Here is a 27,991-nt window from a genome sequence, read left to right on the forward strand (position 1 = left end):
ATTTCCCGTCGACAATCAAGGACAACGCCCATATCTCGGTCGCTGCCAGTTGTGTGAACAACACGGCCATTCTGCAAAACGTTGTTCCGTTTTCAAGCATATTCCATGGATTCCCACTGTCCAACAGTTACGTCCCCGGCCTCGTCCAGCATATATGGCGCCAAGTGTTCACACGGCCACTCATCCATCAGCTTCGTCAACACCATCTGAATGGATCCTAGACTCGGGTGCATCTCATCACATCACTACTGATCTTGCGAACCTTTCGCTTCACTCTCCTTATGATGGTTTTGATGACATTGTCATCGGCCTGGTCATCACTCATACTGGCTCCCTAAATCTACCCATTTCATCCTCATTATCCTTCCCAAATACTCTTTATGTTCCAACTATGACAAAAAATCTTATCTCTGTCTCCCAATTATGTAACACTAACAATGTTGTTGTTGTCTTTTCCATGTCTGACTTTCAGGTGAAGGATCGTCAAATGGGGGCCCTTCTTCTTCAAGGACCGCATAAGGACGGAGTTTTTTATTGGCCGGTTACGACGGGCTCGTCAGCTCCACCACGTGCTCTCTTGTTTGTCACTTACTCCCTGTTTTTGTGACATTCCCATCTTGGTCACCCATCCCACAAAATTATTCGTCATTTAGCCTCATCTAACGTTTTTTCTTTATCTTCCCGTCTTCTATCAAACTTTTCTTGTAATTCTTGCAAAATTAATAAAAATCACAAGCTTCCATTTTATGAATCTACCCTTTCATCTTCAACAGCCCTTGAATTAATTTTTTCTGATGTGTGGTCTTCTCCTGTTCTCTCCGTTGATGGATTTAAGTACTATGTTGTTTTTGTTGACCACTTTACTAAGTACATATGGTTATATCCTCTAAGGCGAAAAGCAGATGTTCTTGAAACCTTTGTCAAATTTAAGTCTCTTGTGGAAAACTACTTCAAAACTAAAATAGTTACCTTATACACAGACAATGGGGGGGAATATATTGCACTCCGTTCCTTTCTTGCATCTAGTGGGATTACACATCTCACAACACCTCCACATACTCCCGAACACAATGGCTTTTCAGAACGTCGACACCGTCATATTGTCGATACCGGTCTCACCCTCCTCCATCATGCGTCCATCCCTCTTACTTTTTGGTCCTTTACTTTTGCCACAGCTACCTACCTCATCAACCGCATGCCTAAATCCAATCTCTCCATGATGTCTTCATTTGAAAAATTGTTTGGTCATCCCCCTAACTTTCAAAAGCTTCGTGTCTTTGGTTGTCAGTGTTACCCATGGTTGCGTTCGTATACCGCTCATAAATTGGAACCTCGATCTCGTGCTTGTGTCTTTCTAGGCTACTCGTTAACACAAAGTGCATATATCTGCTATGATCAATCTTCTTCCAAAATATTTACTTCTCGTCATGTTGAGTTCGTCGAAGACGTTTTTCCATTTTCATACCCGTCTCATCTGTCCCACCCTCGAGTCCTTCGTCATCTTCTTCTCTTTTTTTAAAGCCCCGTCTACCTCACGTGGTGGTGCTGCCAGTTCGTCTCTCTTGCTCAATGATGAACCCTCATCCTCGGTCTCACTCACGACCTCCAATGATGATTCTTCACCACCGAGCTCTTCCTCTATCTCTCCCATTCCCCCTATCACTTCCACCTTGCCCAGACCTATCTCCAATAGCCACCCTATGCTCACCCGTTCCAAAAATAACATTCACAAGCCGAACCCCAAATATTGCCTTATCTCTTCCCATCCACCTACTGACTTTGAGCCCACGAGTGTAACTCAAACCCTTACTAATCCACGATGGCGCTCTGCTATGTCTACTGAGTTTGATGCCCTCCTTCGGAATGGTACGTGGGATCTTGTTCATTCTAGTGGCTCGCAGAATATAGTTGGTTGTAAATGGGTATTTCGAATCAAGCGCAATCCTGATGGATCTATTGACAAATATAAAGCTCGCCTTGTTGCCAAGGGTTTTCACCAACGACCCGGCATTGATTACTATGACACTTTCAGCCCGGTTGTTAAGCCCACTACTGTTCGTCTTGTTCTGAGTCTGGCACTGTCACGCGGTTGGGCTCTTCGACAACTTGACGTCAATAATGCTTTCCTTCATGATCATCTTGATGAAGAGGTCTATATGGCACAACCACCTGGCTTTATTGATGCCAATTTTCCCTCTTATGTTTGCAAACTCAAGAAAGCCATCTACGATCTTAAGCAAGCACCTCGGGCTTGGTATCAAGAACTTCGTAGCTTTTTGCTTCAATTAGGCTTTGTTCATGCCCAGTCGGACACGTCTCTCTTTGTGTTCAACCACAATGGTCTCACTGCTTACTTCTTGGTGTATGTTGATGACTTAATTATCACGGGTAGCGATACTGTTTTTGTTTCTCGCGTCATTGATCAGTTGGCTGCTAGGTTCTCTATCAAAGACTTGGGATTGTTATCCTACTTTCTCGGTATCGAAGTTCTCTCGCACAAAAACTCATGCTTCCTTTCCCAACGGAAGTACATTGTGGACTTACTTGCACGACACAACATGCTCTTTTCTAAACCGGTTCAGACACCTCTTGCAGTTGGTACTATACTTTCACTTTATGATGGCTCTCCCCCCACAAATGCCACTTTGTATCGACAGGTCATTGGAAGTCTTCAGTACCTGCTTGTCACGCGTCCAGACATTGCCTTCGCAGTTAATAAACTCTCACAATTTATGCATGCACCATCTGAACGTCATTGGGGTGTTGCCAAGCGTATACTCCGCTATCTAAACGGTACTCGTGATCTTGGACTTCGCCTTCGTGCAAGCTCTTCTCTGTCCCTTCACTGTTTCACCGATGCTGACTGGGCAGGGAACTCTGATGATCGCACATCTACAGGGGCCTATGTTCTCTTTCTTGGTCCTAATCCCATCTCATGGAACTCGAAGAAGCAGCGCTCTGTCGCCCGCTCCTCTACTGAAGCTGAGTACAGAGCAATTGCCTCTGCTGCATCGGAAGTTCAGTGGGTTAGGTCTCTACTTGCTGAACTTGGGGTCTTACTTCCCTCGCCACCAGTTATTTACAGCGATAACATTGGCGCAACGTACCTTTGTGCTAATCCCATTTTTCACTCTCGCAAGAAGCACATCTCCATTGATTATCATTTTGTCCGGGATCTTGTTCAACGCTCTATGCTTCGCGTGTCCCATGTTTCTTCCACTGATCAGCTTGCCGACGCTCTTATAAAGCCTCTTTCTCGGACTCGACTGCGTGACTTAGTTTTCAAGATTGGTGTCTCCTCTGGATCACCATCTTGAGGGGGCCTAATAGGATATCTCCGGATTATTCTTGATTATTCTTGACTTACTAGATTAATCATGTAATCTTCTAGATTAGGATAGTTGGGACTTTCTAGATTATTCTTATAATATTCTAGATTAGGATAGTTGTGACTTTCTAGAATATTCTTACAAACCTCTAGAATAGGATAATTGAGACTTTCTAGATTATTCTTGTAATGGCTATAAATACCCTATTGGGCATTTGTAATAACCATCTAAGAATTCTCAATCAAATAAGATCCATTCAATTATAACACTCATTCAAACAATTTTAATAAATATCTAAAATTATGATTAGAAGCATATATGATAATTAAAAGAAAAAAAATTAGTAGATAGAATTTATATATTTGCACCCCAACTTTTACTTATTCTCAATTATTTACTTTTTTTTTTAATTAGGATGTAATAAGTAAAGTTGGGATACCAATAGTAGCTCTCTTTTATGGTTACAAGAAACCAGAATTAATTCTTATTATTATTATATTTTTTTGTATAATAGTGACTGATTTAACTAGTTTAGGACTCTAAACTCCTAAAGATTTGTAATCTTATTTGTTACGTTTAAATTAATATTAATGATTGAGGTTAATTTTGAAAAAACAAATCACAACATGTGAGAGAAAATTTGTAAATTTTCTATGCCAGAATTAGTATGCGGGGTCTCTAAAGTGGGGGTCACAAAAATAGCACTCCTAAAAAGGACACGCACTCCTAATAAATAGGATTGACAATAAAAAATAAAAAATAAAGTACCGATGGCTTTAAAGGGTACTCCACCCATCCATGTAAAACAAGGATTTTGTTAACACGTGCCCAAGGGTACACACAGGAATTGCAATAAGTACACTATGAAAATTGGATTTTGTATCGAAAATACTCTTAAAATTTTATTTTTTTACCAAAAGACCCTCAGATTCTAATTTCCAAAGTGCACTTATTGCACCTTAACATGTGTCTTTACGGCACACGATAACAAGACCTGTGAAGCAATGCCCACCTTTTTATTTTTGATTTTGTTACGTGTGCTCTAAACGGCACACATTAAGCTGCAATTATTGCACTTTAAACTGTGACCTTAGGTCAAACGTTGACAAGGTATCAGTTTCTCCAACCACTTTCTTCTGCCAACATTCAATAGGGTTAGTTGTGATGTTCTCCACTTGAGAGAGATAGTTTTCCTTATCCTTAATCTATATATTCAATCTTACACAAATCCCAAGCATAATCGAATGGTTTCGTTCGATGATAGGGAACACATCTTCCTTAGGTTACACTAAAATTACTTGTATCTAAAAGGACCCTCAAAGTAGCAGAAGCCTATATAAACGACCACTTCTTCATTTACATATATATCTATAGATCTTCTTTCTTTCTCTCTCTCTCTCAAAAAAAAAAAAAATTAAAGATGGTTTCTTGTACATCTTCAATTATTTTTCTCTCTCTCCTACTTGTTTTTGTTGTTGTTGTGGATCATGAAGCACAAGCTCTCGTCAATTTACCTAAGAATGTGAGCGTTCCAGCAGTGATAGTGTTTGGAGATTCGATAGTTGATCCAGGAAATAACAACTATATCTCTACGCTTATTAAATGCAATTTTCCTCCATATGGGAAGGATTTCAAGGGTGGAATACCGACTGGACGTTTTAGCAATGGAAAGATCCCCTCTGATATGATAGGTACCTCAACTATACTAATTTTTCGTAACTCATTGAGCCAACTTGAGCTATATATGTGTATTAATTTTTTTATCTTTTCTTTGAAAAGTAGAGGTAGAACACCTCAACCTGAAACTCGAGAAGGATTCAAGCCGTATAAAGGCCATCAATTCCTAAGCCAATCCTATTCTAAGAGCGACGAAGATCGTACCCATGAAAGGAGATTATCGACTTGCTAGAAGTTTCCCCCTCAATGAATGCATGCAATTCAATAGAAAATAAATAGAATTTTCTTTTGTATATAAATAATAAATAATTATAATATACCTATCACTAAAAATTAATTCTGACATTTATAAAACTTAAGTTTCTCAATCCACCCGTGGGGCATTGAGTAGACCCAACTCGATGGATATCAATGTTGATATTGATCCAATCCTTACAAAAAGATTCATTTGCTTAAAATTCATGTCATTTTTTTTATCAAATATATGATTACCACTATTTTAATCCCAAGGGGTTGGCCTAGTGGCAATCCAAGTCTTGATAAGCTCGTTAGGAAGATAGGTCACAAAACAATGAATTTCTTTGGACCACCATCCAGGGTCAGGTTGATCCTCAACTCAACTAGTTGCATGTAGGACTTTTCGAGGGGGCGGTGCGTGTGATCGTTGGACTAGTCTCACCCGAAAGGTGGGGATAGTCACGATCAGACACACACACAAAAAAAGTGATTACAACTATTTATTCAAAAAAATTCAATTGGTCAATACAAGCTTATTTTGTGGTACGATGAATTGAGAAAACAATAATTGGTCCAATATTTGCTTCAACGATTGAATGTAAAAAAAATTGAGGTTCAACCAATTTGTGCTTAACTTAAAAATATACATGCATTTTTTCCTAAATTATCATTATTTATATGAATAAATGGATAACACTCAAACCGATTTTACTACGAAATGTGGTCAGATCCTTTGAACTTCCATAGGCACACCAGATTTTATTTATAAAATCTAATGCATTTCAAATCAAATGATTTGCTATGTAGATAGCCAGTCTTTATTTATTCCCATGGCGTGGCAACTCATTTTTTTACTTCTCTTAGAAAATCTTAGGACCCATTTCTTCTCCTTTCTTAGAGAGAAAAAATGAATGATTTTTTTTGGGAAATTCAATCATAGAGGATTTTTGAAGTCTTTTAGTTTCTTGCACTCAGCTTGGATTGAGATAAATGGAGAGAAGAGAAGATAAAGGAATCAGTTTTCTATCCATTTCTCTTGTTTGGGAAGTTAAGTGAGACAAGAAGAGAAAGTTAATGGAGAGAAATAGAGAGAAAGTAGAAGAGAAAATTATTCAATTTTTTTCTCCTCCAAATTGAAGACATGCGGACAGAAAATGAGAATATTGAAAAAATTACTTGTTATTCTATTGTTTTCTTTTCTTTTCTCTCATATTCTCTCCTATCTATCTAAATAAGGTGGAAAGAAAGTTGTTTTTGTTCTCTTCTTTCCTCTCTGTTTCTTTCTTTCAATCCAAGTAAACTCTTAGGATGATTTCCTTAATATGTGTGTTATAAGTAAACGTTGGTGTGCCAATATAAATTATTACTATTTTTTTTTTTAAATATCAAACCTTTTTTTTTGTGTTTTTTTTGAAAGGTTAGAAGGGTTAAGGCAGACCCACACCAGTAGAAGAAGGGGTTCAAAGGGTTTGAACCTAAGACCTTGGGAACAACCTCCACAAAATCTTATTGAGCTAAGTGGTCCTTTTTTAAATATCAAACCTTAATTATGAAGATATATTACTGTCTTTAATAGAAGATGGAAAAGCTATTAAAAAGGGTAATTTAATTTTGATGAGAAAAATGTACGGAAAGTAATAGATGAGGAAAGAGAATAAAAGGACAGTTTTTCTCGAGATTCCAAGTGTGATTAAATTCCAACCCCTTTTTATGCTAGGGATAAATGAGGTGAGTTCACCGTTGTGTTTTATTATTATACAAATGTACTAACTAATCAACCATTGCCATTTCAAAATAACTTTTACAAGCATAGGAATTGGTGTCCACGAGTAATAATGAAGAAACCTCACTTAAGAAGGACACGGACAAAAATATCATTTTTGCAATCCCACAACTTCATCTCTACACTTGTTAATTGCAATCCCAAAACTCTATAATCATGTTGTATAGTTTCAAAATTACAAAAAAATCATTTTTAGATTTTAATCTCCTAAAAAAATCTTTTTGCAGTTGAAGAATTGGGGATTAAGGAGCTATTACCACCTTATCTTGATCCAAGCTTGAAGCCTGCCGACCTCCTTACGGGTGTGAGCTTTGCCTCAGGTGCTTCAGGATATGATCCCATGACATCTCAACTAGTGGTACATTTTATTTTTAGAATAATAATACTAATATATTACCCAAAAATTAGGGTTCCTAGGTTTGGCAGATCTGAAGGAGCAATAGAGAAATCTCATAGTATAGTTTCTTTTTCATAGTGAATTGTTCTTATCTTATTTGTGGACATAGACAATATCAAACGACATAAATTTTGTTGTAATTTTTTTTTTTATGGCCTTCATTATCTGATATAAGGTTTCATGGTCACATATTTGATTTTTCTTTATTTCTCAGACTGTTTTAAGTTTATCGGATCAGTTAAATTTGTTCAAAGAATATATAAGAAAGTTAGAGGCGATAAGCGGGGAAGAGAGAACTAAAAGCATTATAACGGACAGCCTATACATAATCGTGTCAGGGAGCGACGACATCGCAAATACATATTTTCTTATACAACTGAGGCGACTGCAATATGACATTCCAAAGTATACCGATCTCATGCGTCAAGGTGCTTCTACTTTCCTTCAGGTAAGTTTCATCTCCCTCAAATGAAGAAACAAGGAGATGTTATATTGCCACACACCAATTTTTAATGTTTTATTTTAAAAAAATCTTTTATATATGTGAAAATATTTTGGTAGGAACTGTACGGTTTGGGAGCACGGAGGATTGGTGTGTTTAGTGCTCCGCCAATAGGATGTGTACCATCACAGAGAACTCTGGGAGGAGGGCCCAAAAGAGAATGTGCAGAGAAATACAACAGTGCAGAAAAGCTGTTTAACTCCAAGTTATCGAACGAGATTGATCGTCTTAATAACAAGCTCCCAAGTGCAAAAATTGTCTATATTGATGTCTACAGTCCTTTCCTTGATCTCGTCACTAACCCAAATCGTTATGGTAATTCTTCTCATCATCATCATCTCTTGCATAAAGAATTTTTTTCGTGCTTAAGTAGTTAGGGTCTTAAATTTAACGCGCTCTAACAGATTTTTTTAACTTTTACAAATTGTATCCCAATTTTCTCATAACACACCAATAAAAGACAACCTCTCACCCTGAAAAGCTATAAACCAAGAATGAATAAGGATAAAATATTTCATTAAGTTTAATTTATCTCTCAAGAGCAAGTTCATATAAGTACATCATTCTACAAATAAGAAATTAAAATGGATGTGATTATCAAGAGAAAGGGAACCATTTTCTATCGTGGACGTTTTATTTATTTATTTATACCAATGGGCCTAACTCCTGATGAAATATTTGTTAAATCCAACTGCTAGAGATTCAGGCCCACCAAGAGGTGGGCCGAAAATTCATTGGAACTGTGGATCACAGGAAGTTTTCCTGTTTTTCCTATTTTTTAGAGCTAGCCAATCATCAAAAGTATGGGATGATGAAACATGAGTTACAAGATCCTGCAAATTTAAATATTCATAAATGATAATAGTTCACTAAGACTAATCTGCATCACAAGGAATCAGTTGTCCATATCAATGCGTGATCGATCATCTTTATAACTTGAAGACTATTTAGTTTGGTAGCTTGCGAAGTACCCGATAGTGAATGTGTTTTTTTATTTTTTATATATATTTTTTTGAAAATAATAATAATAATGAAAATGCTTTTGGTTTATTAGGATTTGAAGTGGCTAAGGATGGATGTTGTGGTACAGGAAAGATAGAGGTAACCCTATTATGTAATAAACTGAACCCATATACGTGTGAAAATGACTCAAAGTACGTATTCTGGGACAGTTATCACCCCACAGAGAGAGCCTACCGGGTCCTCGTCCCTCAGATCCTCAACAAGTATGTGAGTCGTTTCTTCTGATTGGATCCACATCTCATGCACATTATTATAATGCGTACACCTTATGTCTATTAATATATACCGATCCTAAAAATCAGATTTATTGTGAGAAATCAAGTCTATAATTGTGTAAAAACTCATTTTAAATTGGAAGGGTGATTTAGACATGTCCCTTCACGTTTGGGTCGATATTAGAGACAATCTCTGTTATCAAACTGATGAACTTTTTATTTTCAAAACTCCTAAAGTGACTTCCCACGACACTGTGTTCAACACTGCACTATGTGAAAGGAAGTGTGATTAGAACCATAGATATGTTTCACTCGTATCAACCATAGATGATTTATGGGATGAGCTCCCAAACATAGGAATAGATATTGAAGAGAATGACAAGGTTATTTGGAGAGATGACAAAGAATCAGCGTTGAGGTCTATAACCACCACCAGAAGATAGCAAGTAGATTGGCATCCTTTACTTTGACTCCCTGGCAGAGTCCCAAGACAAGGTTTTATTACTTTGGCTCCTTTTTAGCAGAGATACAAACTCCGTATGTGTATTGTTTCCTTTATACTATACTCAATCATGCACAATCACCATTGAAAAACATTGCAATTTAAAAAGTAGGGAAAATTACTTAAAATACATGGATAGATGGACTAAAAACTTGAGATAACGACTTGTTTAGATGATTTCAACCCAAAAGAACCATTCTTGATCGATTTTCATCCAAAAATTAAGAAAAAAAAGTGATAAAACCCTAGTTTCTTAACATACATTTCAAAGTGTTTGAAAATGGCTTCTTCTTTCTTAAATCGTTTCCGACGGAAAGGAGTCTCCAAAACTCGTTTGAGATGTCAAAAATCAATTTTTTTTATGAAAACGATGAATTCAAACTGTTAGGACATTCAATCGTAAGATATGTGGGAGATGAGGTTCAGGACCATTTAGAAAGAAAAAGTTTACTAAATGTCTTACCAAGGGCCCAAGGTACCACAAAAAACTCAGGGACTATTTAGAAAGAAATCAGTTTCATGAGGGTCCTTTAAGTAATTTTTCCTAAAAAGTATCCCAAAAAAATTTAAAACATTAGTTTTAAACTTCATGTTATTTATCAATTTTATAAGTTTGACAAATTAGAGAATCACTAACAAATTTTGACACACTTATATGATGTCAAATCTTGTGAAAGGATGATGAGCTATTGAAATCCAACAAGACAAAACTCAATAGAGCTGAGAAACACAAATTAAGTTGTTACATGATTATATTAGGAACAATATAGAGATTGTATAATTTTAATATTAATTTATTACTAGTACAAAAATTATTAAGTGACTCCATCGTTCATGATAAAAATAATTTTTAAATTAAATATTTTTTGAAAATGTTTAAAAAAAAAAAAAAAAAAACATAATGAACCGATCAAATGCTAAAATAAGATAATGTCCTTACTAAGGTTGTCAATGGGCGGGTTGAGGCTTGGCTTTCGTGAGCCCAAAAGCAATCCTAAAAGAGGGGCTAATACAGGGCCCTAAACTGCCTTTGGATTGAACAGGCCAAGCCTGAGCCTGCTGACAAGGGCTCAGGTTGGGCTGTTTTGGGATTTCTACTCTCTTTTGACACAACCACGTACCAATGCCTGATTGAAGAAAAATTGTGAAAAGAGTCGTGCTGGGGTGACAAAAAAACGGAGACACAGGTGACAAAATGATGTGGTGTCGTGCACATTATCATAGATGCTTTTCTGCGAGATACAAGTAAAAAAGCATCTACCATTATGTGTGCGCCAGCACATCATTTTTGTCACTTTTGTGTCTCCATTTGTGTCATTCCAGCATTTTCCTTGTGTGTGAAAGTAAGATTAATGAGACCTGGCCCTACTTGTAAAGATGATCATATAAACTATCTGACAATTTTATCTTTATTTTTATTTTCTTTTATCACAAATGGACTAGTAGTAGATTGCAAGAATAAATATTTATATGTAAACCTAAAGGTATAATTATGTTACGACTGTTATGATATAATAGGATATGATTTATAGTTCTACCTAATGTTAAAACTTAACTCGACTTGTATGTCGATCGAGTCAAATCATGTTAACGACTGATGAACTGGCTTTGGAATAAAGAAATAATATTTATCTTTTGTTCTACAAGAAAGTATTAAGTATAGTCGCATAACTCAGTAGAGTTTCTAACTCAACTCGGAGTACTGTAGCTATCTCTGAGTTATATATGACCTGACCCGACATTTTGATGAGTCGACTCAATATGTTGATTCCATGAAGTGCGGTCGAGTCATGTCAAATTCGGAACAAATACAGTTGACTCGGCCTAGTTTTAAAACTGTGGTTTTAAGTTTAACCACTTTTACATTGTTTGAATCCAACACCAAAAGAACGAATCAAAAACTATATCAACCAATAGATATTTTGTAAAGACCTGGCCAAGTTGAGTGGTACATGGATAATTTTATATATATAAATGATTTTTTAATTTTTAAATGTTCGTGATCTATGTAATTAAGAAATGAGGCCCTGTGACTGTTGCATCTATTAATAAATTATTCTAAAATAAATGTTAAGAATTGACCACCAACTGGTAAAACAGAACGGGTGTTGGGCCTTAATTACTGTTCATAGCCTCTGAATTAATATTTCAATATATTTACTTATCATATGACTTCAGCCCTTATTCAAACATTATAACTTAGTTATATATGAAGTAAAAAATACGTCCACTCTTGTTCATAGTTTGATCGTACTTTCGCATGTTTTATGTCCAGAGTTTATTGTATTTCTTCTTAACCTGACTATGTCTGAACTAGTATCACCAATATTGTTATTTTGTGAATTTCACAACTTCCAAAAATTTACTGTCATTGAAATTATTACTTATTAACAAGAAATATTTGATTTTATGATCAAAAGCCTTTTTTGTAATAAATAATCAAGATTTAGGGGGGGGAAAAAGAGTATTTAACAAGATGTATGATACAAGGTTCTTCATGAATAACAGATTTTTGACATTTGCATTAGACATCTAATCTTTTGGGAGTCCGGGTTAAAGGATGACCCATCCCCAAAGTCTTGAAGAGAGGTTTGAAATCAGGAGCAACACCCCTAAAAAAAGCATCTAGTTACTAAGATATAAAGCATCCTAAAAGTTATTTGGTCATTAGCACCGACATTCATGATCGATGTACACTGCTGGCCACATCATGTATGCTTTATGTCATCTCCCCTCAAATAATTTGACCATTTAATTAAGTTTTTATGAGGTGAGTATACAATATATGTATTTATTATTAATGGTTGTTAGTTGGACAAACTATAAATCTAAACCTAACATTATGTGACCTTTTGTCGGGGGTACCGTGAACTCGCCTAGTTTTAGATTTTAGTCTAACAAAGATCTTCCTGATAATTAAATGCATGGATATTGACTTCTTTGGGTAGCATGTGAGGTTATGTCATCTTTGTAATTAATTGGATAACCGACACGAGTGATAAAGGCTACGTTGGACACTTGTTTAAATTATAAACAATCAAGTTAAACTTTTGAAGGAATGATACTTGTTTTTAATGAATGGCGGTGCATTTGAAAACAATGGGTGTCGTGGCATTTGCTCGTAGGAAGCAACAAGGTCCACTCGACAACAATCCAACTAGCGAGACACTTTCCTCATTATGATAGTAAGATTTTAAGCCTTACTAAGGGTCATTTTTGCTTAAATGAATTACCACATCAGCAATCCAACCTCACAGCCCTCTAAGTTTCATATAAAAAACTCAGATTCAAGGAAGAAGAAGAGAACTCAAAAATCAATTTCTTTTGATCTTGATATAAGGTTTTGAAAATGGATGGTTATTGAATTTCCGCATAACTCCAAACTTAAAACTGATCTTCAATGATGCAAAATTACTTTTTTTGAATTTTTTAAAGTATATAGAATTTTATGCTCTACAACCCTGAAGCTTTGGATTATGTTTTTGTATGCCACAAGGTGAGCTCAAGGACCCTTAGTAAGGGTGAAATCCTTAATTAGTAAGGCAAGTCGGCCTCTTCCAACTATTTGGGTTTATATATCCTAATAACTTATCTTTACCCTTTACTTCTTTTTAAATAATTATAAAATTTTGAAAGAAATGTTCATCATTTGGATATTTATCCTCTTGTCTTTTTAATAAATGATTTCTAATTTGAGAATTCAGCAAAAGTGACTTACAAAAAAATATAAAATCTCAATCACTAAAATACAAAATCCAATAATTGAGACAAATACTGACACAAAATCATTTTAAAATAAATTAGAGTGTTTCTTTTATCCCTGTAGATACCCCATTTTGTTTGGATTGAGCCCAAGAACCCCAAAACCTATAGAAAAAGGGTTTGATCCAAATATCCTTCAAAAAGCTCAAAACCCACCTTGGCAGCTTTTTTTATAAAAAAATTGGATTTTAGTATAACCCTAGGTAACTCATGGACCAATAAATTTTTAGCTTGATCCCTCACTTACCCAAGGATCAAAAAGTTAGGCTGTTATGATTAAAATTTGTGTACTTGAGTGCTCTAAATTTGTTTGAGAGGATTTTCATGTAAGCACCTCCTAATCTTCTATTTTCAAAGAGAGCTCAAAGTGATTTTCCATCTTCACCCTCACATTAATGCATGCTTAGCATTTCCTATTTGATTTTTCTAGTAATTAAGTAAGTCTGCAAGCATTTACCTTTAGCTCTTTCAAAAGATATATACCATCTTATTCTTAGTTTGTTAAGACTCAATTTAAGATAATTGACCGTTGAGGTCGCTTTCTTATGCATAATTCAATGTCACCCTTTAAGGTTTCTTTGTAAATTGACTAAATTCAAAGGATCAAGATCATTTTACCCATCAAAAAGAATTCTCTAGAATCTAAGAGTAATTATCCTTCTATCATCAAGTTTATTAAGATTCTATCAAAGATAATTAACTCTTAAGACCTTATATCTTTAGAAAAATTGTACATCATGACTTTTTTTTCATTTAAGATTGACTACTTTCAAAGGGTTTGGATACCCTTACCCCTCCAAAAAAATTGTCTAGAACCTTATGAGCATTTACACTTTTATTCTTTGAACATCATGGATATAACTCATAGAGATGAGAATGACTATCAAAGACATTTTAATTGATGGTAAACAAGATCATTTAATGAGATTTTATTGAGGTCTAGTTTGGAAGATCTTAAAAAGAAATAAGAAAATAAGGAAGAAGACCAAGGTAGAATTGTAGTATAGTTGCATTAATTTTCAATTTTTACATTATTTGCATCCCAATTCCTCTTCTACACCCTCACTTTAATTAATCACTTTACTTTCTTATATATATATATATATATATGGGTCCCGTTCGGCACCTTACACTTTACCCTACGCTTTACCCTACGTGTTTTGTCCTACATGGGTTAGAAGTTTTGGAATAAGCTGATTTTTGGTGAGGATGATCTCTATAGTGAGGATATCATCCTCACCAAAAATCAGCTCATTCCAAAACTTCTAACCCCATCAAAAATAGTTTACAAAAAATGGACGGTCCACAAATTTTCAACTTGTAAACATGGGGCTAGAAATTTCGGAATGGACTCATTTTTTGATGAGGAGGATCTTCTAACCGTAGAGATCATCCTCGTCAAAAATCAGCTCATTCCAAAAGTTCTAACCCATGTAGGACAAAACATGTTGGGTAAAGTATAGGGTAATATATATATATATATATATGGGTAGCGTTCAAGGGCAAACTTTTTAGCAAACTTTTTGGCAAAACATTTTTCAAAACATAGGTTAGAGGTTTTGGAATAGGCTGATTTTTGGTGAGGATGATCTCTACAGTGAGGAGATCATCCTCACCAAAAATCAGCCCATTCCAAAACTTCTAACCCCATCAAAAACAGTTTACAAAAAATGGACGGTCCACAATTTTTTAGCTTGTAAATATGGGTTAGAAGTTTTGGAATGGGCTGATTTTTGGTGAGGATGATCTCCTCACCGTAGAGATCATCCTCACCAAAAATCAGCCCATTCCAAAACCTCTAACTCATGTTTTGAAAAATGTTTTGCCAAAAAGTTGGCCATTGAACGCCCCCCTATATATATATATATATATATTATATATATCTTTACAAGCACGCAATATAATCTTTCTTTTCTCTTGGAAAGGATGGTTGCAAGTAATCCCTCTATATAAGGTATTCTCTTATTTTAAGTCCATAATAAGTTCCTTAGAGAACATTTGCATGCATTCATCTCTGCACACATTCATTCGGGCATCATACAAGGTAAAGGTTCTAACAATACTTTCCAATTAGTGGAAGTGTTCTTAGAATGTCACCAAAAAAAAAAAGGCTAACTCACTTTGAGCACATTTCCTTAAGCATCAATTTCATTCAAAAATGGAAGAGTAAAAAGAATGCTATCCTCATGGATTAATACTCTCAACTAATAGCAAACAAAAAATAGTTGGTACGTCTCATAACACATATACCCATCTCTTCATGCATTGATGCATACGATCATCATCATAGCATTCTAACTCAATTTTCTTTTTTTTTTTTAAATCTTATTATTCACTTTTGGCCAATATCATGGGTAAGGTAAGCTGCCTAACATTGTCTGTGTCTTGCAAGCGTACATCCTTATCCAAACCTTTAGGTTAATATCAGATTTGAGTCACCAACTCCTTGAAAAAATGATTATGGTGTTCATTCACACTTTAAACTCTTTAAAGAGTGTCAATTCCCAAACCCAAGTAGATGAGATTTAAATCACTAAACTCTCACCACATATCTACAATCCCAAACGTTAGATTTTGTGATTTATTTTTTATTTACTTTTTTCAAGTTTTCAAATCTCCATCGACACTGAAAATAACTTACAAGGCCGTTGAGTGCTGGAGTAAACTAAATCTTGACGGAAAAAAAAACATCATTGTATTAAAATATTTTATTTTTATTTGTTTAGTTAAATAAGATATATATATATAGTTTTATTAAGATGCTAAAATTACTTTTTTTTGTATTAAAATACTGTTCATTTTAACACTTATCGTTTTGATAAAATATTTTAATTTCGAAAATGGTAATTTACCGTATTTGGAATTAAAATGAATAATGTACCGTTTTGATAATTTTTCAATTTTCGATCCATGTTTAGGTAAAACAAACTTAATTTACCGTGTGACATATGATATCTTGTAATGCTATCCAAAACAAAGATTTTTTATCGTAAATTTCCTGTGCTAAGCTGACGAACCAATGGAAATACGCAAGTGCGATGAAATAGAAATGGTGATTGGTTAGTGAAGAGAAAAGTGTGGAGACAATTTCTGCAAGCCCTAATTTTTTTTTTATTTGACTTGCTTTTAACTACACATGGTGTTATGCCATTCTTTCATCAGCTTAAGATAGAAAATTCAAAATAAAAAATCTCTATTCTAATAACCACGAGGCAATGCCGGTTATAATACCATAATGTTGGACTGATGGTTATCATTATTATGGAAGTTTCAAAAATTATTAAAACTGAAACTAATTTTTCGTGATTATTAAGTTGGATTGACACAATGATCAAAGATATATATATATATATATATGTTGGCTGACCAAGTGAAATCTTCCGTTCCAAGTAGCATAGTTGATAAAGTCTTTGGGTGATGATACAGAGATTTGAATTCAAGGTCAACCCTCCTTTATATGGTCATAGGACCACTAATATAAATTGTGTGAGATATTAAAAAGAAATTGTTATTGAATGATTGTATGGGTAAACTGCATAGACCCCTTAAGATTTTGACAATTTACTTACTCCCTTGTTAGAGATGGTGTCAATGTTCCAATGTAATTTTCGCATTTAACCTCTCATGATTTGATATAATTTTGTTGCCAAAAAAAAGAAAAAAAAATCATATTTCAAAAAGACAAAAGCATAACATAAAGAATGGATCGACCCAATTGTCGTGGTGATATAAGGACGATGAAGGTAGAATGGCATTGGAATTTAGCTTAAAATTTAGCAAATGGACTAAATTAAATATCACCAAATTGAGCACTTTATGATTGAGATGGATTCTGTAAGCCCTCTTTGGATACAAATTAGAAAGTAATTGCGTATGTGGAAGAAAGTAGTTTTTGAAAAGTAAAAGTAGTTTCTTTTAATTTTTATAAAATTAATATTTTTACTTACAAAAAATGGGTTTTTGAAATGATAATGATTTTCTAACTAGAAAGTTTTTTTACTTTGGTCAATACTCGGCTGACATGACATAGACATGGAATCATAGATCTTTCTCCTTGGGATACACAACTGCAAGATAGGCTGTCAAAAATTTTATTTATATAATAGTTGTAGCTTAGGGAAATATGTCCCTTAACGTCATGTAACCTTATTAGTAATACTTCCTACTTAGAAAAAAAAAATGAAAAAGAGTCCATAAAGAAAGTTCTAACATCTAAAGTGACATATATAACGGGATAAACCAAAAAAAAATATCAATCATAGTTATTATAATTTGGTTTTGGCACAAGGGTCATCTAAAATATAATTAGAAAATTCGTTAATTGAATCAATTTACTGAGTCAACTCGAAAAATAATGAGTCAATTTAGTTTGGATTAGTTTCAAATGCATTGAGTCGAGTAAAACATATATATATATAGGGAATGCTAGACATTAGCATTGTCTAAAAAAAAAATTCAATAATACCCCTTTTCGTTTTGTTTTTTAATGAAAAAGACAAAATTATATTAGTCTTTTACACAATAAATACTATGAGCATTTAAGTATTTTTAATTAAAAGTCTTTATTGTAATAAATGCTTTGACAACTAATACCAACATAATAAATACATTTATTAATAGTATTATAAATATACTTATTGTTTAAAAGACTAATAGACACATATCTTTTTTACTAAAAGACAAAATAAGGAAGGGTATAATTGAAAAAAAAAAAAAAGTGTTGAATAATCCTAACGTCCTCATGAGATTTTGGAAATTAGCATATATATATATAGGGGACGGTTCAGCAGCCCTAAAGTTTGCCAAGTTTGGTGCCGAACATTTTTCAAAATATGGGTTAGAAGCTTTGGAATGAGCTGATTTTTTGTGAGGGTGATCTCTTTGATGAGGAGATCATCCTCACCAAAAATCAGCCTATTCCAAAACTTCTAACCCTATCAAAAGTGATTTACAAAAATTGGACGGTCCACGATTCTTCAACTTGTAAACTATGGTTAGAAGTTTCAAAATGAGCTGATTTTGTGTGAGGATGATCTCTTCACCGCAGAGATAATCCTCACAAAAAATCATCATATTCCAAAACTTCTAATCCCGTCAAAAGTGATTTACAAAAAATGTTTGACACCAAACTTGGCAAACTTTAGGGCTGCCGAACCGCTCCCATATATATATAAAGAGAGAGAGAGAGAGAGAGAGGACAAAAATAAATATTTTTACTATTTAAGTTATTTAAAGATTTAATTTTTTTTATATGATTTGTTCAAGTCAACTCAAAAGTTGTTAACTTGATTCAGTTTAAGGGATAATTAAACCTAGTTTTAAAATGAGTCCAGAAGGACAAAGAAAAATCATATTTTTTAAGTATTAATTGGTTGAACTTGTTGGGACTTGGAGTCTTCTATTTTTTAATATTAAATATTAATTGGTTACAAAGATTTGACTAAAATTATAATCTCAACATTACAAAACATTATAACACTCATTCAAACAATTTCAATAATTGCTAAAATTATGACTAGAAGTATATATGATAATTTAAATTTAAAAAAATTAATAGAGAGACAAAGATATAGAGAGAGTTTATATTTGCACCCCAAATTTTACTTATTCTCAATCATTTACTCCTTTTTTTAATTGGGGTGTGAAAAGTAAAGTTGGGATGCCAATAGCAATTCTCTTTTCATGAATACAAGAAACCACAGTTGTTTTTAGAATTAATTCTTTAAAAAAAATATATTTAACTCGTTTAGGACTCTAAACTCTTAAAGATTTGTAATCTTATTTGCTATGCTTAAATTAGTATTAATGATTGAGATTAATTTTGAAAGAACAAATCACAACGTGTGAGAGAAAATCTGTAAATTTTTTATACCCCATGGATGAATGGGTATGCGGGTCTCTAAGGAGGGAGTCGCCAAAATCGCACTCATACAAAGGACAGACACTCCAAGTAAATAGGATTGACAAAGAAATAAAGTACCAATGGAGTTAAAAGGAACTCCACTCATCCATGTAAAACAAGGATTTTGTTAACATGTGCCCTAGGAGCACACGTTGAGATCCAATAAATACACTTTGAAATTTTGATTTTGCATTGAAAATGCTCTTTAAAAAAATTTAACCAAACAACCCTCAGATTCTATATACATATATATATATATATATATATATAATATATGAATAGCGTTATTATGACCCCTATTACGACTCATATTGCGACACACCATTTTGTCTTATATGGGCAAAAATATTTGGAATGGGCTGATTTTTTGTGAGGATGATCTCTGTGATGAGAGGATCATCCTGGCAAAAAACCATCCAATTCCAAACTCTTACTAACCCCATCAAAATTGATTTACAAAAATTGGATGGTCTATAATTTTTCAAAAAATTGGACGGTCTAGAAGTTTTATAATGAGCTGATTTTTGGCAAGGATGATCTCCTCACCATAGAGATCATCCTCACAAAAAATTAACCCATTCCAAACATTTTTGCCCATATAAGACCAAATGATGTGTCGCAATGAGTCGTAATAAGGGTCGTAAGAACCCGACCTTTTATATATATATTATATATATATATATCATCTTTTTATTCCGGATTTTGTTAACGTGTATCCTAAGTACATATATTAAAGTGCAATAACTACACTTTGAAAATTTTATCAAAATACCTTCTGATTCCAATTTCCAAAGTGGGTTTATTGCACTTTAACGTGTGGCCTCTGGGGCAAACGTTAATAAGACCCTTTTACGTCAGTGTCTCCAACTACTTTCTTCTCCCAACATTGAATAGGGTTAGTTGAGGGAGATAGTTTTCCTTAATCTTAACGTATTAGATTAGATAATCTACAAATTCAACCTTACACAAATCCCAAGCATAATCCAATGGTTTCGGTCGATGATAGGGAGCACATCTTCCTTAGGCTTATGCTAAAATTACTTGTATCTAAAAGGACCCTCAAACGTGTAGAAGCCATAGATAAACAACCACACCTTCGTTTACACATATACCTATAGATCTTTTCTCTCTCTCTCTCTCTCAAAAGATTAAAGATGGTTTCTTGTACATCTTCAATTATTTTTCCCTCTCTCCTACTTGTTTGTGTTATTGTTGTTGTGAATCATGAAGCACAAGCCCTCGTCACTTTACCTAAGAATGTAAGCGTTCCAGCAGTGTTAGTGTTTGGAGATTCGATAGTTGATCCAGGAAATAACAACTACATCACTACCATTGCTAAATGCAATTTTCCTCCATATGGGAAGGATTTCATGGGTGGAAAACCTACTGGCCGCTTTAGCAATGGAAAGATCCCCTCCGACATGATAGGTACCTCAACTATCCTAATTTTTCATAACTCATTGAACCAACTTGAGCTATATGTGTGTATTAATTTTGTTTATCTTTTCTTTGAAAAGTAGAGGTAGAACACCTCAACCTGAAACTCGAGAAGGATTCAAGCCGTATAAAGGCCACCGATTCCTAAGCCAATCCAATTCTAAGAGCGACGAAGATCGTAACCATGAAAATGGATACATGAAAGGAGATTATCGACTTGCTAGCAGTTCCCCCTCAATGAATTCGCGCAATACAATAGAAAATAAATAGAATTTTCTATTGTATATAAATAATAAATAATTATAATATACCTATCACTAAAAATTAATTCTGACATATATAAAACTTAAGTCTCCCAATCCAATTGTGGTGCATTGAGTAGACCCAACTCGATGGATATCAATGTTGATATTGATCCAATCCTTACAAAACGATTCATTTGTTTAAAATTCACGTCATTTTTTTTTTTATCAAATATATGATTACCACTACTTTAACCCCAAGGGGTTGGCCTTGTGGCAATCCGAGCCTTGATAAGCTACTTATGAAGAATAGGTCACGAAGCAATGAATTCCTTAGGGCCACCCTCTAGGGTCAGGTTGGCCCTCGACACAACCAATTGCATGTAGGACTTTCCGAGGGGCGGTTCATGCATGTGATCATGGGACTAGTCTCACCCAAAGGGTGGGGATACGCACGATAAGCACACACACAAAAAAAAAGTGATTACGACTATTTATTCAAAAAAATTCAATTGTTCAATACAAGCTTATTTTGTAGTACGATGAATTGAGATAACAATAATTGGTCCAATAGTTACTTTCAACGACTGTATATAACAAAAAAAAAGTTCCTATTAATTGGTGACTATCGAATAATCCAAAAACTTCCACAATTGTCATAATAGTTATTCAATTTTCAGAGAAATAATATTGTTTTTGTCAGTCATTTTATTGGCTTCCAAGATGATTCCCAAACTCATGAATTATACAATGTTGTTTTTAGAATTATCTTAACAATTTGCTAGTTACAAATAAATTTCACTCTTACCGAAACAAACATTTTTCAAAGGGTTTTAGAAATTTCTCTTAATTTCCAACTTGGGTTAAAAATTTCATTTATTGAAGATCAAACTTGTTACTAAAATTAATTTGATTGTTGATTCCGTAGACATGGACTTAAAATATCCCTTCATTCATTTGCTTACAAAAAAAATTTCTGACTGCTCTTTGCCAAATTATTTGTTATAGATTTTACCACAAGGAAGTGCAATGGTAGGGGACATTTTTGCTCAAATGATCAAACTGACAAATTTATCAAATTGGTCGGACCTTTGTTCAATTTGGTTCGACCAATTTGTGCTTAACTTAAAAATATACATGCATTCTTTCCTAAATTATCATGATTTATATGAATAAATGGATAACACTCAAACCGATTTTCTTATGAAATGTGGTCTGATCCTCTGAACTTCTATAGGCACACCAGATTTTATTTATAAAATCTAATTCATTTCAAATTAAATGATATGCCATGTAGATAGCCAGTCTTTATTTATTACCATGGCTGTGGAAACTCATTTTTTTTACTTCTCTTAGAAAATCTTAGGACTCATTTCTTCTCCTCCTTTCTTAGAGAGAAAAAATGGGGGAGTTTTTGGGGAAATTCAATCATAGAGGATTTTTGAAGTCACTCTGCTTGGATTGAGAGAAATGGAGAGAAGAGAAGATAAATTAAGTAATCAGTTTTCTCTCCTTTTCTCTTGTTTGGGAAGTTAAGTGAGGAGGGAAGAGAAAGTTAATGGAGAGAAATAGAGAGAAAGTAGAAGAGAAAATTATTTCAATTTTTTTCTCCCCCAAATCGAAGACATTCGGAGAGAAAATGAAAAAATAGAAAAAAATTACTTCTTATTCTATTGTTGTCTTTTCTTTTCTCTCATATTCTCTCCTATCTATCTAAACTAGGTGGAAAGAAAGTTGTTTTTTGTTCTCTTCATTTCTTTCAATCCAAGTAAACTCTTAGGGTGATTTCCTTAATTTGTGTGTTATATGTAAAAGTTGATGTGCCAATATAATTTTTTTTTTTCTTTTAAATCAAACCTAAGATCTATTACCGTGTTTAATAGAAGATTGAAAAGCTATTAAAAAGGGTATTTTAATTTAGATAAGGAAAATTTATGGAAAGTAATAGATGAGGAAAGAGAATAAAATGAAAGTTTTTCTCGAGATTTAAAGTGGGATTAAATTCCAACCCCTTTTTATACAAAGGATAAAGGAGGTGGGGCCACCGTTGTGTTTTATTCTACAAATGCGCTGACTAATTACCCAGTGCTATTTCAAAATACCTTTTACAAGTATAGGAACTGATGTCCACGAGTAATAAAGAAGAAACCTCACTTAAGAAAGACATGGACTATTAACCACTTCAAACAAGATGAGTATTTTAGATAGATAGAAACAAGCCCAATCTAAGAAAGCTTACAGGAGAGTGAAACAATCCTCCAAGTAAGCAAGTGAGGAATGAGTCCGTGCTACTATTATATCTTATTTACTAATATAACGAAAAGGAGAGGAGTAGGAGTTTTTTGACACCAAAATTTGGATCTTACAAATGACCCCACTTTTCCTTTTAAACTTGATATAATGAGGGTGATTTTAGTTAAAGCAAATTGCAATCCTACAACTTTATAATCATGTTGGTTAGTTTTAAAATTACAAAAATATCTTTTTTAATTTTTAATCTCCTAAAAAAAATTTAATTATTATTTTTAATTACAAATAGGCCCTTTTGATACGTGTGTGTTTGCACATGCCACTTTCTAGTCGTCAATGATTTTTTTTTTTTTTTTTGCAATGATGTTTATCATAATCTAAATATCTATTTAGACTATATGGAAGTTAAAAATATTCCTTAAATATTTTCTTGAACATAAGTATCTACATTTTTGAAATTCCATAACAATACAATTTTTTTTTTTAAATAAAAAATGAGCTTTCAAGGACCTATAATTAAGTCTTGATTGTTTCCCAACCAAACCATTTATAAATCATCATGTCTGACTTTTGCAGTTGAAGAATTGGGAATTAAGGAGCTATTACCACCTTATCTTGATCCAAGCTTGAAGCCTACGGACCTCCTTACGGGTGTGAGCTTTGCCTCGGGTGGTTCAGGATATGATCCCCTCACATCTCAACTAGCGGTACATTTTACTTTTATAATAATAATAATAATAATAATAGATAAATAAAATCTTACAAAAAAAAAAAAGTTAGATTTCAAGTTTGGAAGATCTGAGAGAGCAATAGAGAAATCTCATAGTATAGTTTCTTTTTCATAGTGAATTGTTCTTATCTTATTTGTGGACATAGAGACTATCAAACGACGTAAATTTTTTTTTTTTTATGGCCTTTATTATCCAATATGGGGTTTCACGGTTGCATATTTGATTTTTCTTTATCTGTTTCTCAGACTGTTTTAAGTTTATCGGATCAGTTAAACTTGTTCAAAGAATATATAGGAAAGTTAAAGGCGATAAGCGGGGAAGAGAGAACTAAAAGCATTATAACGGACAGCATATACATAATTGTGGTAGGGAGCGACGACATTGCAAATACGTATTTTCTTATACCTCTGAGGCGACTGAAATATGACGTTCCAAAGTATACCGATCTCATGCTTCAAGGTGCTTCTACTTTCTTTCAGGTAAGTTTCATCTCCCTCAAATGAAAAATTGAGATGTTATATTGCTTCACACACCAATTTTTTATTTTAAATCACTTTGATTAATGAAATTATGTGTAACACCCTAAATAAGGATATAGACACACCTAAAGGGTTCTAAGACAAGTCGGCTTAATCCAGCACACTGTCACACGTTTCCTGATTGGAATGGGTCTAACTATTACTTACAAGACACCGATCCTTTTGAAATTAAATCAACGTTTACATATAGATTGGCGTGTTATAATTATTATTTTTTTTTTCTTTTTGTGTTAATGGAAGCTCGCTAATTTAATTGTTTGGTGAGTTATAATAAATATAAGTTCTCAACAAAAATATATGACAGACTCATGGTTTTGAAACTTAGATAAATTAGAGTCTACTCGAATAAGTCAGACTAAACTACAAAGGGTCTCTTAGGAGTTTTTCCACAGTCAAATATGAATCAGTCAACTCATTGACTTATCAAAAACCCAAGCGATTTTTTTTCCAACTACAAAGGGTCTCTTAGGAGTTTTGCCAAATCAACTTTTTTAAATCAATTTTATTTTTGTGACATCTAATGTTTGTAATCACTTATATAATCTATTAATGCAGATTATATCAATAGGGAATATTATTTGTAAAATTGGCTTATCATCAATTTGTGTTTGTTCCTTTCCAATCAGAAAAGATCCCTTGTGTGGGCCCTAAGGTAAAGATTATTGCACTCATCCAAATATCATAGCCGTCAAATGAATACCAATCATGAGTGTTCATCTTTTTTATTTTATATATAAAAATAAAGATATATGCATAAATATTAAATAATAAATACCATTAGATTTTTTTAATATAATCTTTTATATATGTGAAAATATTTTGGTAGGAACTGTACGGTTTGGGAGCACGGAGGATCGGTGTGTTTAGTGCTCCCCCTATAGGATGTGTACCATCACAGAGAACTCTGGGAGGAGGGCCCAAAAGAGAATGTGCAGAGAAATTGAACAGTGCAGAAATGCTGTTTAACTCCAAGTTATCGAACGAGATTGATCGTCTTAATAACAAGCTCCCACGTGCAAAAATTGTCTATATTGATATCTACAGTCCTTTCCTTGATCTCGTCACTAACCCAAATCGTTATGGTAATTCTTCTCATCATCATCATCTCTTGCATAAAGAATTTTTTACGTGCTTAAGTGGTAAAAGGGCTTAAATTTCATGCATCCCAACAAGTAGTTAGGGGCCTAACTTTAACGCGTTCCAACAGATCTAGGTTTTTTGACATATTGGTTTTGGTTCCTAACAGATTTTTTATTTTATTGTTTTAACTTTTACATATTGTATCTCAATTACTTAAATTATCTACCACAACTCAAATAAAGATCGGAACACACCATTTTCTTTTAAAACGAGAATTAATATGCCGCTACAATGGAATTTTCTCATAACACACCAATAAAAGACAACCTCTCACCCTGAAAAGCTATAAACCAGGAATGAATAAGGATAAAATATTTCATTAAGTTCATATAAGTACATCATTCTACAAATAAGAAATTAAAATGAACCATGTGATTATCTAGAGAAAGGGACCCATTTTCTATCATGGGAGTTTTATTTTTTTATTTTTACCAATGGGCCTATCGCCTGAAGAAATATTGAGATGCAGGCCCACCTCTCGGTGGGCCGAAAATTCATTGGAACTGTGGTTCACAGGAAGTTTTCCTGTTTTTTCTGTTTTTTTTAGAGATCCATAAATGATAATAGTGCACTAAGACTAATCTGCATCACAAGGAATCAATTGTCCGTATCAATGCATGATCAATCATCTTTATAACTTAGAAAAAATAATCTATTTGCAAGCCTGATGGTGTTGAAACCTTGAAGACTATTTAGTTTGGTAGTTTGCGAAGTACCCAATAGTGAATGTTTCTTTTTTTTTTTTTTTTTAATATATATTTTTGAAAATAATAATAATGAAAATGCTTTTGGTTTATTAGGATTTGAAGTGGCTAAGGATGGATGTTGTGGTACAGGAAAGATAGAGGTAACCCTATTATGTAATAAGCTGACCCCATATACGTGTGAAAATGACTCAAAGTATGTATTCTGGGATAGTTTTCACCCCACACAGAGAGCCTACGAGGTCCTCGTCCGTCAGATCATCAACAAGTATGTGAGTCGTTTCTTCTGATTGGATCCATCAAGGTAAATGGTCCAGATCGATTGATCCACATCTCAATCAATTATTGTATGAAGTTCCAACAGTATTAATGGAATGAGTCCGAATCCTATGCACCCAGGTTGGAGAAATGAAACCCTCCTCTCACACTTCAATACATGGCACATAAGCCAAAATCCAAGGAATTGAAGCCCAAAATACCTCCTTTTCAGAATTTCCTTGAATTGCTGCTTACGTGGCGTGTATTGAGGTGTGGGAGGAGAGCTTCATTCCTCCACGCAGGGTGCACACGATCTGGACTCCATTTATTGAGGAAAAAACCCCAAATAAATCTGATCGATGATTCTTGCAAATTTTAAGACAATGAGAGGTCTCACCTTTCAGAGAACGAGTGGTACAGTGCAAATGTTTTGCAATGCAAATGGTTTGACACGAATGATTTACTATTACCTGGTAGGAAAATTTTATTGATCCGCCACAATATCTAAGGGCGGACCAGAGTTCAAAAAATATTACTTTTAAGGTCACCCAATGAACTTAACCCCATCTTCTTCAGTGAACTAAAATGTCAGAAACCAACCACTAGCTGGAATCTTCTTCTTCTTCTCCTCCTCCTCCTCCTCCAGCCTCTCTCTCCTCTATTTTTTTGCCTGAGTCATCGGAATCGTTGGAGAATGAGAGGGGTGCCCACAACATTTTTTTTATTTTTAGAGGTGCTTTTAAAAGTCAAAGGCCTTAGATTTTCTTGGCGTGTCAATAAAATTTCCCTACGTGATAACCATTGACAAATCTTTTCCCAATCTTTTTTTGTGATTGGTTGATATTTGCAATAAAAAATTTGATTGTGAGTTCTTGTAAAATAAAATCTAAAAATAATTTTAACTTAATTCAACCTCATCAAAGAAATTACTCAAATTACATATATACCCTCAATACTTGTTACATTAATAGATATCAATTTACAAAAATATCCCTATCAAAAGGTATAACAACCTGCATATGGGAATTTTATAAATATTCATATGCAAGTTAATGTCATGATGAAATGCATTTAATGAACCTTTGGGGAGGGGGTATTTTCATAAATTTTTTGTGCATATTGTTTGTACCAAGTACTTTATAATTTGAATAATCTCCTTAATAAAGGGTATTTTAATAATTTTGATATGTATATGTTGGATTTTTATGTAATTGTGAAGAATTTTTTTTTAACTTGGACTTTTTCGAAATCAATTATACCATCAAATCCGTATTGAAAAATTAATCAAAATAAACTATAAGATCGCAAAAATCGGAGTTCGGGACATAGATATTTTAATTAAAATAAAACAAATTGAATAA

General features: G+C 33.7%; 1 protein-coding gene across 1 annotated transcript; it reads left to right on the top strand.

The window, feature by feature from the left end:
- Positions 1-4,713: 4,713 nt before the first annotated feature.
- On the top strand, positions 4,714-26,981 carry LOC147407557 (uncharacterized). Its single transcript, XM_086436189.1, has 10 exons — positions 4,714-5,020; positions 7,254-7,384; positions 7,638-7,871; positions 7,985-8,240; positions 8,980-9,151; positions 20,477-20,757; positions 23,835-23,965; positions 24,235-24,468; positions 25,355-25,610; positions 26,469-26,981. Exons 1-10 carry the CDS (start codon positions 4,750-4,752, stop codon positions 26,660-26,662), a joined length of 2,160 nt encoding a protein of 719 aa, XP_086292315.1. The 5' UTR covers positions 4,714-4,749; the 3' UTR covers positions 26,663-26,981.
- Positions 26,982-27,991: the final 1,010 nt, after the last annotated feature.

This window comes from Akebia trifoliata, chromosome 3 (assembly GCF_017979445.1).
Source record: "Akebia trifoliata isolate Shusen 1 chromosome 3, ASM1797944v1, whole genome shotgun sequence".
NCBI classification, from domain to species: domain Eukaryota; kingdom Viridiplantae; phylum Streptophyta; class Magnoliopsida; order Ranunculales; family Lardizabalaceae; genus Akebia; species Akebia trifoliata.

What these genes read in the sequence shown, in the direction of transcription:
- LOC147407557 (XM_086436189.1), top strand. Translation starts at nt 4,750, where the DNA reads ATGGTTTCTTGTACATCTTCAATTATTTTTCTCTCTCTCCTACTTGTT. An exon ending in CCATGACATCTCAACTAGTG is followed by an intron (nt 7,385 to 7,637) that starts GTACATTTTATT and finishes TTTATTTCTCAG; the next exon opens with ACTGTTTTAAGTTTATCGGA. An exon ending in GTGCTTCTACTTTCCTTCAG is followed by an intron (nt 7,872 to 7,984) that starts GTAAGTTTCATC and finishes ATATTTTGGTAG; the next exon opens with GAACTGTACGGTTTGGGAGC.